General features: G+C 42.5%; 1 protein-coding gene across 1 annotated transcript; it reads left to right on the plus strand.

Moving 5' to 3' along the window:
- The first annotated feature begins 368 nt into the window (after positions 1-368).
- On the plus strand, positions 369-8,874 carry FASLG (Fas ligand). Its single transcript, XM_081824621.1, has 4 exons — positions 369-923; positions 1,489-1,534; positions 6,288-6,344; positions 7,595-8,874. Exons 1-4 carry the CDS (start codon positions 579-581, stop codon positions 7,987-7,989), a joined length of 843 nt encoding a protein of 280 aa, XP_081680747.1. The 5' UTR covers positions 369-578; the 3' UTR covers positions 7,990-8,874.
- The last annotated feature ends 4,184 nt before the right edge of the window (positions 8,875-13,058 follow it).

Genomic DNA, 13,058 nt, shown 5'->3' on the forward strand with positions numbered 1-13,058 from the left:
GTCCATGGGTTCCATAGGGCATATCAGCCACTGGTTTGCAACCTCTGATCTAATCCCTGGAGAGGGGGTGGGGCAGATTTCTACCCCATACATTATAGTGCTTTGCAGTGTTAAGGGTAAATAGTACTTGGGTGTGGGCAAAGGATAGCAGCAAGGGATTGATTGCCTCATGCAAAAGGTAAGATGTGGACGCGACTCCATAGTCTTGCCCCCCAGGGCCTGGACACCTGCGCCCAGCGCTCCCCGCGCTCGCAGGGCCTGAAAAAAATCAGGCGACCCCACCAGCGTTATCAGCCCTGCAGGCTTTCATCAGAAAATTGTGGGCGGAAACTTCCCGGGGTTTGCTCTGAGCGTCTAGTCTTTGAGGCTTCTCAGCTTCAGATGCAAAGTGAGTGGGTGTCTCTTTGAGAAGCAGAAAGAGAGAAGGAAAGAGAGGACGAAAGAGAGGTGTTTCCCTTGGCGATGGAAACTCTATAAAGAGAGAGCCGGCTTGTCTTCTCTCGAGCAGCCAGAAAAACAGCGGTGTCGGCCTTGGCCCTGACACCTTAGCTGGGGGCTAGCTCGAGGAACCGGCTGCCATGCAGCAGCCCTTCAGTTACCCGTACCCCCAAATCTACTGGGTGGACAGCAGTGCTAGCTCTCCCTGGGCCTCTCCGGGCTCGGTCCTCCCATGTCCGTCCTCCGTGCCGGGAAGGCCTGGGCCGAGGAGGCCGCCGCCGCCGCCCCCCCCAACACCCCCAACACTACCACCGCCGGAGTCCTTAGCTCGGCTGCCGCTGCGGCCGCTGAAGACGCGGAGGGACCACAACACAGGCCTGTGTCTCCTTGTGATGTTTTTCATGGTTCTGGCAGCCCTGGTGGGGCTGGGGCTGGGGATGTTTCAGCTTTTCCACCTACAAAAGGAGCTGGCTGAACTCAGAGAGGTAAGCTAGTGTAGCAGCTCTGCTGTAGCGGAGGCCCGAGGGATGCCGAGGCCCAGAGGGGCCGTGGCCTCGCTTGCAAAGTATTTTCTAGTCCTTTTTTTCTCCTGTCTCAGAAATGGATCATTCTAGTCGTTCTATTCCAGAGGCAGAGAAACGGAGGCTCAAATGAGTCAAGGGGGTATTTGCTCTCTTGTAGAGGATCAGGGCCCAGATAGGACGGGCACTTAACAATTCTTCTTTTCTCGGTTGGCAAGGCCGCCTGCTGAACCCCTACTAGAGGTTAGTGATTCAAAAAGGAATTTGGAGTCTTGCTTAGAAGTGAATTTGTTTAAATGAGCAAACTAAATTTCCTTGAAAATGCTTAAAAATATTAGAACTATTCCAAATCACAAAACTGGGGCATGGTGAGACATGATTGCATGGCCAGAGTCTGAGTTAGGAGAGGTTCTGATGTATGGAGATTTCCTTCTTAGGTTTATTTGGTTTGTTTGACAACTTTGCCCCCTCTAGCTTAAAGAACTTCATATTTATTATGCATCTTTTTTTTCTCTCTCTCTTTTGCCAGTCCACCAGCCAAAGTCCTAGAGCATCATCTTTGGAGAAGCAAATAGGTGAGTCTTTTTTTTTTTTTTTAAGGATTTTATTTATTTATTTGAGAGAGAGAATGAGAGAGAGAGAGCACATGAGAGGGGGGAGGGTCAGAGGGAGAAGCAGACTCCCTGCCGAGCAGGGAGCCCGATGCGGGACTCGATCCCGGGACTCCAGGATCATGACCTGAGCCGAAGGCAGTCGCTTAACCAACTGAGCCACCCAGGCGCCCTAGGTGAGTCTTTTTATGCATGTATATTGAGTTTCTAAAGACAGTCCTCATTGCTGAACCATGTTGGTTGAATGCCTTGAATTCCATCCCATTCTTGGACACATGTATACTACAAAAGAAATCCTGGCTAATTCGGAATCTTTGCTTATTTTCGTTCCTTGAGCTGCCCTAACATTGAAGTGAATTTAATCATTCAAAATCAGTATAACTGAGTACTGCACACAATTCAAATAATTTCCATTCGACTTTGGAAAGCGACAACACATATACGGCTGGCTCCAGGCCTGTCCCTTCCTCAGGCCTCCTGGGGTCCATGAACAGGGCAGTGGCTATAACTCCCAGGGAGATGCGTGTAGGGGACAAAGACAGATGTTTCCGGGAAAAGTCGTCTCTTCTTTAAACTCTCTGAGAGATTACTCAAGAGTCAAGCTTTAGTTAAAAAATTTTTCTAGGATATATTTAAGCTTTTATTTATTTATTTATTTATTTGAGGGGGAGGGGCAGAGGGAGAGGGAGGGAGAGAATCTTAAATGTGTTCCATGCCCAGCACAGAGCCCGATGCAGGGCTCCATCTCACGATCCTGAGATCATGACCTGAGCCGAAATCAAGAATCAGATGTTTAACTGACTGTGTCACCCAGGTGCCCCTTTAAGCTTTTAAAAAGTATGCAATTAATCATCCACATTAAGGTCATTCTTTTGCACTCACTGGCAGTCTTGGGGGGAAGACCTTAGCCATTTCTCAAGGGCTACTCCAGCTTCCCCCACAACGGCAATCATGAGCTACCTTCAATAATAAAAGAAAGCCCTTTTATGAGATTCAGGACTAGGGAGAAGATGAAAATGTTGAACACTGACCTCGTGTGAAGTTTCAGGACATAGTTTGGAAACTATGGGCAGGTAGATTTAGGATGCTCTGGTTCATTCAACTGAGATTCACCGAACTTTGGATTTGGTAAGAGTTGGAAGGGAGCTTGGAGCAAATCTGGTTCAGTCACCTCACTTTTTGGAAGAGAAACAGAATACCAGACAGATTAGGGGATATGCCCCAAACTGCTGGTGTGGAACTGGGGCTAGAAGGAGCACAGGCTCCTGGTGCTTTGTTGCCTACAGGGCTTTCCAGCATGTAGACTGGTGCCCTATGAAATAGGGAAATTTCTATCTGTCTATGATGTCCATGGAATGCAAAATAAAGATGAGCAGCAAGATGCCTCTGCAAAGACAATAGGTAAATCTTGGGAAGAAAACGGAAGACAGCACTGGCCATCCATTGTGGGGGAGCCTGTTCCAGTTTTTCTTATGTGCCTATTGTAGGTGACCCAAGTCACCCTCCTGCTCCAGAATCTAAGCTCTGTAGGAGCCATCCCTTGGATGCTCTGGTCTCTAGTTCTAGGTCCAAGTCCCTAAGTGTTAGAAAGTCCAGATGTATTCAAGCAGGGTAGAAATACTTGTTAGAAAAATAAAACCTTACGAGGATTTCTAAAATAAAATAGCTTTGAAAATCAGTGGAATGTGGCTGGTGAAACAGGTCCCTAATTACTCATCTTTTACCCACTCTCTGGGGTCATTTTAGCAATTAAAAGTCAAGTGAACAGATGAGTCAGGTCTACCTCTTCCAGTAAACAAGTATCTTCTTATCAACCCAGATGGACCAGAGATTGATGAATCTCCCCATGGAGAACAAAGTAGCAACTTTATTAATAGGAAAAGAGATGCAAATCAAAACAAGGGGATATCCATTTTCATTCATCCCGTTAGTAAAGATTAAAAAAAAAAAAACAGATTGGCAAAAATGTGAGAGAAAAATTTTGCTTAAACATTAGTTGACGGCCAGGGAACATGTAAATTGCTATACCTTTTCTGAAGACCAGTTGGAAAAAATGTACCAAAGGATTAAAAGTGTTAATTTACCGGGGCGCCTGGGTGGCTCAGTTGGTTAAGCATCTGCCTTCAGCTCAAGTCGTGATCCCAGGGTACTGGGATTGAGCCCCATATTGAGCCCCTTACGGAGCCCCACACTGGGCTCCCTACTCCTAGGGGAGCCTCTGGAGCCTGTGGAACCTGCTTCTCCCTCTCCCTCTGCCTGCTGCCCCTCCCTCTTATGCTCACACACTCTCTCTCTCTGCCAAATAAATAAAATCTTTAAAATAAGAAGTGTTAATTTACCATGTAATCTCATCACTAAGAATTTATCTTAATAAGATAATCAGAGGTATACCCAAAAACTCATAAATAAGGGTGTTCATCATTTTCTTATAAGGCTATTTATAATAAACAAGTCAGAAGAAATCTAAATGCCTCTTAACAGGAGATTAAATACATCATGGTATATTCAGAGGGCATCATATGCAGCAAATGAAATCCATATAATTACATTTAAGGCCATGGAGATTGTGTGTTCTATATTGTTAGATAAAAAAGACAAGTTATAAAACAGTATGCTTAGTATAAATTGACTATATAAGTGTATGTGCATATTTTTATATTCTTAGTAAAGAATTAGAAGGATTTATACTTCAACAAATTAACAGCAATTTTCTCTGGGATGTACTATCATAGATTATTTAAACAAATTTATTTGCTCCTTTTTCATTTTCCATTTTTCCACAGTTAACTCATTAAGTCTTTTATTCATTCACAAATGTTCTTGGAGTGCTTCTTATGTCCTGGGCTGGGTGCTGAGTGTTGGTGATGACTGAGAACAAGAGAGACAAGGTCCTGCCCTTAGGGAGCTTTTAGCATGCAGGAAAGGGTAAACAAAAGCAAGCAAGCAGACAATATAATTTCAAATTGTACTAAGTGGGATGTAAGATAGAGTGGTCTGGAAAGTCCCTTCTAAGGAGGTGTTGTGTGTGCGTGCGTGTGTGTGGGGTGGTGTGGGAGGATAGGGGAGAACATTCCAGCAGTGAGAATGGCATGTGCAAAGGCCCTGGGGGTAGGAAACATTGATCACCAAAGTGTAGTATCTATTTCCAGTTTATTTCAGCATTTATCCAGCAGATATTTTTACTGAGGACCCTCTGAGAATCACACTGTGCAAGGCTCTGCGAGGGATAGAACGATATGCAACCTGTGGTTCTCTGTTCCATTTCCTGTCAGTACATGGCTGAATGCCAGACGAGTTGCACAGATGGTTTGTGGTATAGGAATGTAGAGGAGACTCAGTTTTGCCTTTCCTGTTCGCTAACACCTCATTCATGGTGGGTGGTCTTGGGTGGCTAGAGAGGTCATGATTGCTCAGGTCATGCTCTCAGCTGACGGCGGCAAGCTCACGCCACAGGGGAGGTTTGCAGGCTAATTGCAATGAGCTTGATGTGGATGAGGGCTTTTCTGTGAATCTTTCTTAAATGTCTTAGCTGAATTCATTAGCTAAGTGGTGGCTCTCTTTGGTTAAAATATTTGAAGTCAGAGAAATAATGTCTACTTTGGGAGCTATTGCCTATTTTAACGCTTCCAATTTAATTTAGCAAATATTTACTGGTCCCATGCCCTGGGTTAGAAACTGAGTTAAATACTCTTGCGGATTAAACATATAGTAGGAAATTTGCCATTTATTTGGGGGGGATAAGGCAAGCTATACAGTTACCACAGAAATGGGGAGCCAGAACTGACAAAAGAGGTAAAGGCAAAGTGATTCTAGGTTTCAAAGGAGGGAAAAACCATATTTGATTAAAAAGTCCTGGGAGGGTTTCCCCAAGAAAGAGGTATTGCAGGTGGTGTGTATGGGGTTGATAGGAATTTGCCGCAAAGATCTGTTTGGAGGGCATTCTGGGCAGATTAACAGCATGAGCAAAGGCATGGGGGCTGGAAGCTGGGTGTGTTCAGGTTACATCAGAACTAGTGTGCAGCCTTGGCTGACATGAGCAAGCAGAGGAGGTGAGGCTGGACAGACAGGCAGAGATCATGTGGCTGGGGAAACTTTTACACAAGTATACATTCAATGGGGAGCTATTCAAGGCATTTGAGATCTGAGGATGATTAATTTGGGCAGATGGTTGAATGCCACTGAGGGGAAGACCTAGGGGCCAGGAGGTGAAATCATAGTCTTCTTTGGCCTCTGTCCTGTGGAGTTCTAGAGGCAGCTGAACTGGAGTAGAAAAAACCCTAATTTGAAGCCAGGAGACTTGAGTGTCCATCCTATTCTGACATTGAGTAGCTGGGTCTTCTTGGACAAGTCACCCAACTTCTAAGCTCATTTAGCTGTCTATAAGGTGGGACAATAATCTCTATCTCAAAGGACTGTGGCAAGTTCAAATGCAGTAACTGATATGATAGCTCTTTATCAATCAACCTTTTTATTGTTCTTTTGTGACATAATTGTGCATATGTCTATCTCAATTTGGTTTATTTTTTACCTCTTTGATTCTGAAGTATATGTTGCTGTGAGTTCTACCGTCTGGACTTGAATGATTAGTATATGTTAGACTGTTGTCATTTATGTTTTTAAAAAAATCACTTTTATTTAAATGCCCAGTTCAGAGTCCCAACAAAAGAATAGTTGGTATCTCATTTTTACGTATATCTTTCATCTCTCTATGATACAGGTCAACCCAATCCACCCTCTGAAAAAAAGGAGCTGAGAAAAGTGGCCCATTTAACAGGTCTGTATCTGGAAGGTACATGGGGCTTGGGAAAGCCTTTGAAGAAAGAGTAGCTGGTTGGGTACTGTGCTCAGAGAGAGTTGCTACTTTCTGGTGACAGTATTTGACACCCAAGAATAGTCCCATCTTTCTAGTCAAGTCAACCTCACACCCAGACTGAGCCCCTGTGCTAGTCTAGGCCATGTTCTGAACGGGCAAAATGGAGCTGATTATGACATGACCCCCACCCAGGAGGAGCTCACTTTTTTCAATCATTCCAAAGACCCTTAGAGGATTTGGGGCATGGGTTCAAGAGGTGAGATCTGGAAAGGTAGGGAGTGATCAATTATTTTAGTTAGTGCTTTTCTGGTTTTCTAGAAGAGCTTCACTCTGCTTTGCACAAGAGTAGATGGAGGAGTAAGAAGAAGGGTCCAGTCCTGGCACTGGTGGCCTTCCTGCATGTGGCCAACTGGTGGAGTGAAGTGATTTGAAAGCAATGTGGTGTGAGCATTCCCAGGGTACAGTCCGTGAATATCTGCAAAGTGGATAAGTATCACAGAAAGTGGTATGCCACTGTCCCTGGAATTATTTAGGCAAAGGCTGTAGAATGATCCAGTTTGGATCACCAGATATTTATTGAACACATGTTGTGTGCCGAGCCTTGGGGACATGTAGATTAATAATACGTGGTTCCTGCCTTCAAGGAACTTAAAATCTAATAGGGAAATACAGGTACATAAGTGATAATTTCAGTACTGGAGAGTGTTCTCTGCTTAAGGTATGAATATACTGCTGTGGAGACATAAAAGAAAGGGGATTTTAGCCCAAAGTGGGGGTACTGAAGACTCTTTAGTATAGGTGAGGAGTGGATCACATGATCCCTAAGGTTCTTCCCAACTTTAGAATTTCCTTGGGTTTCACTTTTTTCCTCATAGAGAGACCTCAAAACCTAGAAGTTTTGGTGTTAGTTCTGAAGATCATAGAATCTCTGCTCCAGAGAACTAAAATAATCTCAATAATGTCTCATTGTAATTGATTAGGATATATATTATTGTCCCAGTCGTGTAGATGATAAAATTGAGGCAAGCAATTTGATAGAGGTGTTGCAGGAATTCAGTGATGGATCGAGTCTGATCCATTAGCCAGGTCTGTATGGGCTATGCCATTTTGGTTATTTGCTCAAGGAAAGGCCCACAGTTTTGCCTTGGAAGCTTCATTTGTTGGGTGCATGAGCATTCCTGGCTGAAAGCTCCTCTCTGGTTTGATTTCAGGCAAGCCCAACTCAAGATCCATCCCTCTGGAATGGGAAGACACATATGGAATTGCCCTTGTCTCTGGGGTGAAGTATAAGAAGGGTGGCCTTGTGATCAATGATACTGGGTTGTACTTTGTGTATTCCAAGGTGTACTTCAGGGGCCAGTCCTGCAACAACAAGCCCCTGAGCCACAAGGTCTATATGAGGAACTCTAAGTATCCCCAGGATCTGGTGCTGATGGAGGGGAAGATCATGAACTACTGCACTACTGGCCAGATGTGGGCCCGCAGCAGCTACCTGGGGGCGGTATTCAATCTCACCAGCGCTGACCATTTATATGTCAATGTATCTGAACTGTCTTTGGTCAGTTTTGAGGAATCTAAGACATTTTTTGGCTTATATAAGCTCTAAGAAAAGCACTTTGGGAATTCTCTCCATATGGTTCCCTGTTACAGGCACTGAAAATATGGTCTTGAATGAGAGTCTTCTTAAGTCCACTTGAGGTCAAGTGAGAAGACATGAGCCAAGAGTATCTAGAGACCACAGTGTCCAGCAGGTCTATACTTCCTCACCTCATGAGCCAGACAGGAGGGGGAATATGACTGAAGAACTTGAGACTCTGGGCTGCCATGTGAAGATGCAGAGGCAGGAAGAAGCAGCTACCAGAGTGTTCTACACTCATTTTAAGTGTCCAAAAGCATTTTGGCACATTGAAAAGGACACCTGTTAACTCACCTCTTGGGGTGGGTCTACTATCTACCTCAGGGGAGGCTGTCTTTCAGATATATGGATGTGACATGAGTGTATAAGGGATGGAAAAAGAGGACTAGGCTTGCATGATAAGCTAAAGAGGCCACAGGCCAGTGTCCCATTGGAAGCATGTTTACTTCTAAAGGCAGAGCTTGTGCCACCAGGTGATGGTAAGAGAGAAGCAAGGGGGATCTTTTGGGAAGTTGCTCCATTCCCCAAACAGCGTGTATATTTCCAGTGCAATTTTAGGTGTGTGTGTGTGTGTGTGTGTGTGCATGTGCGCTCACATGCATGTGACTAGAAGAGTTACGTAAGAAGAGACAATGTGGAGATTGTGAAGGACATGTTAGGAAAACATGGGTTGCATTTAGTGGTAGATTTTGAATACTTCTTGGCAACTGACTCAGTTGTCCTCAAAATAGTCCTCAAGACTCTTCAACTGTCAGCTGTTGATGCTGTTTTCCTATAATATAATCAGTATTTATATACATTTTGTGTATTTTAATAAAAAGAATATGTGTAATAAAAATTATATTTTAGAATACAGGTCAACATTATGAATGTATTTTTTGGAAATCACTAAAATTTGGGGATTTTTTTCCTTATTATTTCTTTCCTCCATGGCTTCTTCACTCCTTTTGCCTTAAGGCCACGTTAAGAAGAATTCACTGGAGTGAGAACTGTGATGCATATCTATCATTGCCAGACACATCTCTCCCCCAGTCTCTTTCCATTATCCAGAGTTTTTATTACCTATGTTATTGCCAATGCTAAGCTCACCCAACTTTCAACAGGTTTGATGACAATTCCTCCAGGCTCCTCTAGGAGCAGAGCCATAGCATAGTGGAAAGGGCACAGACTTTGGACTGAAAAACCTGAACTTGAATCTTTGCTCCTCTACTTTCTAAATGCAATCACTGGGTGAGTCACTTGACTTCTCTTGGACAAAAATGACTGATATGTATGTAAAGTATCTGGTACATGGCATCTATCATTTTAAGAAGCCACTCTATGAGAGGCACTTCTTGCTCCAGAAGGAACCACTGACCTGAGGCATCCATCCAAACACCAGGTTTCTTAGATACTCCTGTTCTTCCCTCACAGTGACCTTTTCCTTTTTTTTCGACTACTCACTACCATAGCCTCCCCCTAGACTTTGTCTTTGTTAAAAAATTATGGTATTTCCTTTACAATTTGATAAAGTCTTTGTTAAAAAAATTATGGTATTTCCTTTACAATTTGATTTCAGACATCTTATTTTCACATCATCTCCTATTATTCCAGCTCAATTGCTCCAACATTTTGTCTCCTAAAATGTGTCTGTTTTTACCACATTGAGACCCATGATAAACTCTATCATTTCCTTACATATCCATCAGCTCCGTCTTTATCTTCACTCCTCTCTCTGACAAGCTTAGATTCTACCCTCTGTCATTACAATCAGTATCTTGGAAAATTTCTCAATTCCAGAATATTCTGTGTCCTTCACTGTATTCTCCTTGCAAAAATCCCATTTCTTTTAAGCTGGCGTCCTACAAGCTGGATGTTGCTTAGAGAAAAATTACCCAAACAGACAGACTGGTTTCAGTTTATTTTTATCTATCATCTACCTAAATCAATTACTCTTTATCACTGATTTATTTCTATCTTTTGATTGATTTGAATAAGTAATACAGGTACATAGTACAAATTTTAAAAGGCACACAAAGATATAGGATGAGAGTAAGTCCTCTTTTCACTTTTCCCATGGCCCCATTTCTGCCCACAGAGACTATCACTGTCTCCTTATGTAGTGCTCCAGAGAAGGTCTATATGTATGACATCAATTTACATCTGGGTTTCCCAACCTTGGTTCTATTGACATTCTGAGCTGGATAATTCTTTGCTGTGGGGGCTGTCCTGTGCGCTGTAGTATGTTTAACAGTATCTCTGCCTTCTATCCACTAGATGCTAGTAGCACAATGGAGTTATCACATCCTCCATATGTGATAACCAAGAATATCTCTAGGCATTGCCAAATGTGCCCAGGCTAGGGATAGGAAGAAAAAAAATCAGCCCTACTTGAGAAACACTGCTTTATATTAGTGATAACAGATCTCAAATGGACATTCAACACTGCCTACCACTTCTTCTTCAGTTCCCTGCCAGTTATGTTTTTCCATTGTTTGAGACAGTTACATCATATCTTTTCCTCTTGCAAACCCCTCCTCCCACTATGGAACCTCACTTATACCACCAGAACACAAATCTACCCACATCTGCCTGATCTCTTTCTTTTATCCTTATAGTGGAGGAAGAGGACCATCTCTTCATTTGTGCACTAGATCCATTTCTATTCCCCTACTTTGCCTCTTTAAAATTGTTCTTCTCTCTTCTGGATCGTCAAACCATCTCTGTCTATGAAATGATTTCTATCAGCATGAACATATGTTCAAATATCCTTTTTCAATAAAAGACAGCCCAGCCCAAACCAAAAAAATCCCAAACCTTTCTTTACCTTTCCTCTTCTCCAGTGATGGTTGCATTTCTCATTTTCCTGGTAGAGACAAACATCTGAGAAGGTTGTCTCCACACACATGGATTCCTTTCCTTAGCCAGGAATGGTCTTCTTCAGGCTCCTCACGTGCCTGGCTTCTTCTTATCTTTCAGGCCTTAGTTTAAATGTCACCTCCTCAGATTATTCTTAGAGCTCCTCTCTTTCTCATTATTTTATTTCTTTTTAGTTCCTTCTTAGTAACTAGCATAACTTGTGGTTATATTATTTATTTGACCACTTAAAAATATGTTTTTCCACTAAAATAAAGTTCCCCAAACAAGACCTTTTCTGCTTTGTTTACCACTGTATCCTCAACACCAAATCCAATGCTTGGCATATATTAGGAACTCAATAAATATCTGTTGACTGGATAACCTTAATTATAAAACAAATGTTTCTCAGTTTGGGGTATGTGTGTATGTTTCTCAGAGTAGTGAATATATTCACTACTAGTCATAGTGTTGCCTCATGAATATATGTGAGTGTTTCTCCAGCTTTGAGTAGATTATCTAATGGGAATTTGAGGCTACAGATGGAAAAAATAGTGCATCCTAATTCTTAGCACTGGAAAGCAAGAAAAATCTATTTGGTGTCTGGCATTACGAGGAGTTATTCAGGATACTGTTGAGGGAAACTGCTGGGTAACTAAAGCTGAACTCGTCACTTAGAAGATATTCAATAAATATTTGTTGAATAAATTAATTAACAAAACAAATGTCCAGGCTGGAGTGTGTCACCTGCTCTCCTTAAAACTCTCCTGTTGATTCATCTGCTTCCTGACCAGATACCTCATGGAGAAAGTCAGGGAGGTATTCAGCCTTCTTTTGGCTGCTTGTCTGTATTATAGCCCTCACAATGAAATCCACCTCATCCTTTTTCTCCTCTTTTGGCTCCAACCATCAAGTATACCAGTTCTAAGGGTAATGGGCAGTTTTCTGGACCTTTTAAATCAATGGATCCTTCTAGATAATGGCACCAAAGCAAAAAGAAAGTAGGAATGGCACTGGGGCATCCCGAGATGACATGATGCAATCAGCTAGCAGTGGTGTTACTGACACTTTTATCTCTCTAAGTCTGAGCTCTACTAGGATGCCTTTGGGATTTTCTGAAGATAGGACCATAACTTACTAAGCTCTAAGTATTTGTTCCAGGAAAGAGACGTTAACAGTTCCTTCAGGAACCTTGACTTATTTTTCTTTGCCTCAGTAGGAACATAAAGAATGCCAAAAAATCAAAACTTTTTGATGAGCTCATTAAAAATGGGATCTGCCATCGTTACTTTTGAAATGCTAAACTCAAAGTGAACACTTAAAAAAAAGAAGAAGGAGAGGATTACTGCTGGTTCAGTAATTTGAGGTTTTCTTTCTTCTCAAACAACCAAAACCATACAAAACCCATGTTTTTCCTTAGCATCCCCAAGGTGGTGACCTTGTATTCTCTGAAGTAGGTTTTGACTTACCAGAGCTTACTAGGAAATGAGCTCTACTGGGGACCATCATTATGAGTGTGACTCATTTGAACCAACAGATCATTGGAAGATGGGAATTGGAGAGAGAAGCCTGACTTCTCTGAGCCGGACTGTAAGATTTCCTTAGGGTTAAGCCATAGATATTCCCTTGTCTTAATCTAAAAAGTATGCCAGCCATATGTTAAATTATATTTTTCAAAGGGGTTTGCTTACGTTCTGGTATTAGTAGGGATAATTTTTTACTTTCTGTAAAAATTTCTGTTTTTTCTTTTCTCCCCGCCCCCCCCCCACCACTTGGATCATCCAGAGGTGGAATGAGGTGGCCTTGGGAAATTAGAATCAGAACCCCATTCCTTAGGGTCTTCAGACTCAGAAACAAACCTTATTCAGAAATATCATAACTATAGTTGGTAGCCAGGAGCCTTTGGGGTTCACCTAAAAGCCAACATGCCTTGGAAATATAGACAGCTAAGTGGGTATTCTGCTCCTTACAGTTTGCCTCAGTGGTGACTTTCTCACTATTGCCAAAGCATCATCCTTATTGGGAGACATTTCTCCACAGTTCTAACTGTACGTCTTCAGAGAGGAGCACAAGGCAGATATCCCTCCTATCCCACTTGGAAGCTCCTTTGGCTCTATGGGGTCACCTTTTCTTCTGCTTCTCAATTGAATAACACGAACTCAATGTCATATTCTGTGGAAAGTCAAGTCTTCTCTCCAGTTTCC

Source organism: Leptonychotes weddellii, chromosome 6 (genome assembly GCF_054177405.1).
Source record: "Leptonychotes weddellii isolate Sample4059 chromosome 6, ASM5417740v2, whole genome shotgun sequence".
Classification (NCBI taxonomy): domain Eukaryota; kingdom Metazoa; phylum Chordata; class Mammalia; order Carnivora; family Phocidae; genus Leptonychotes; species Leptonychotes weddellii.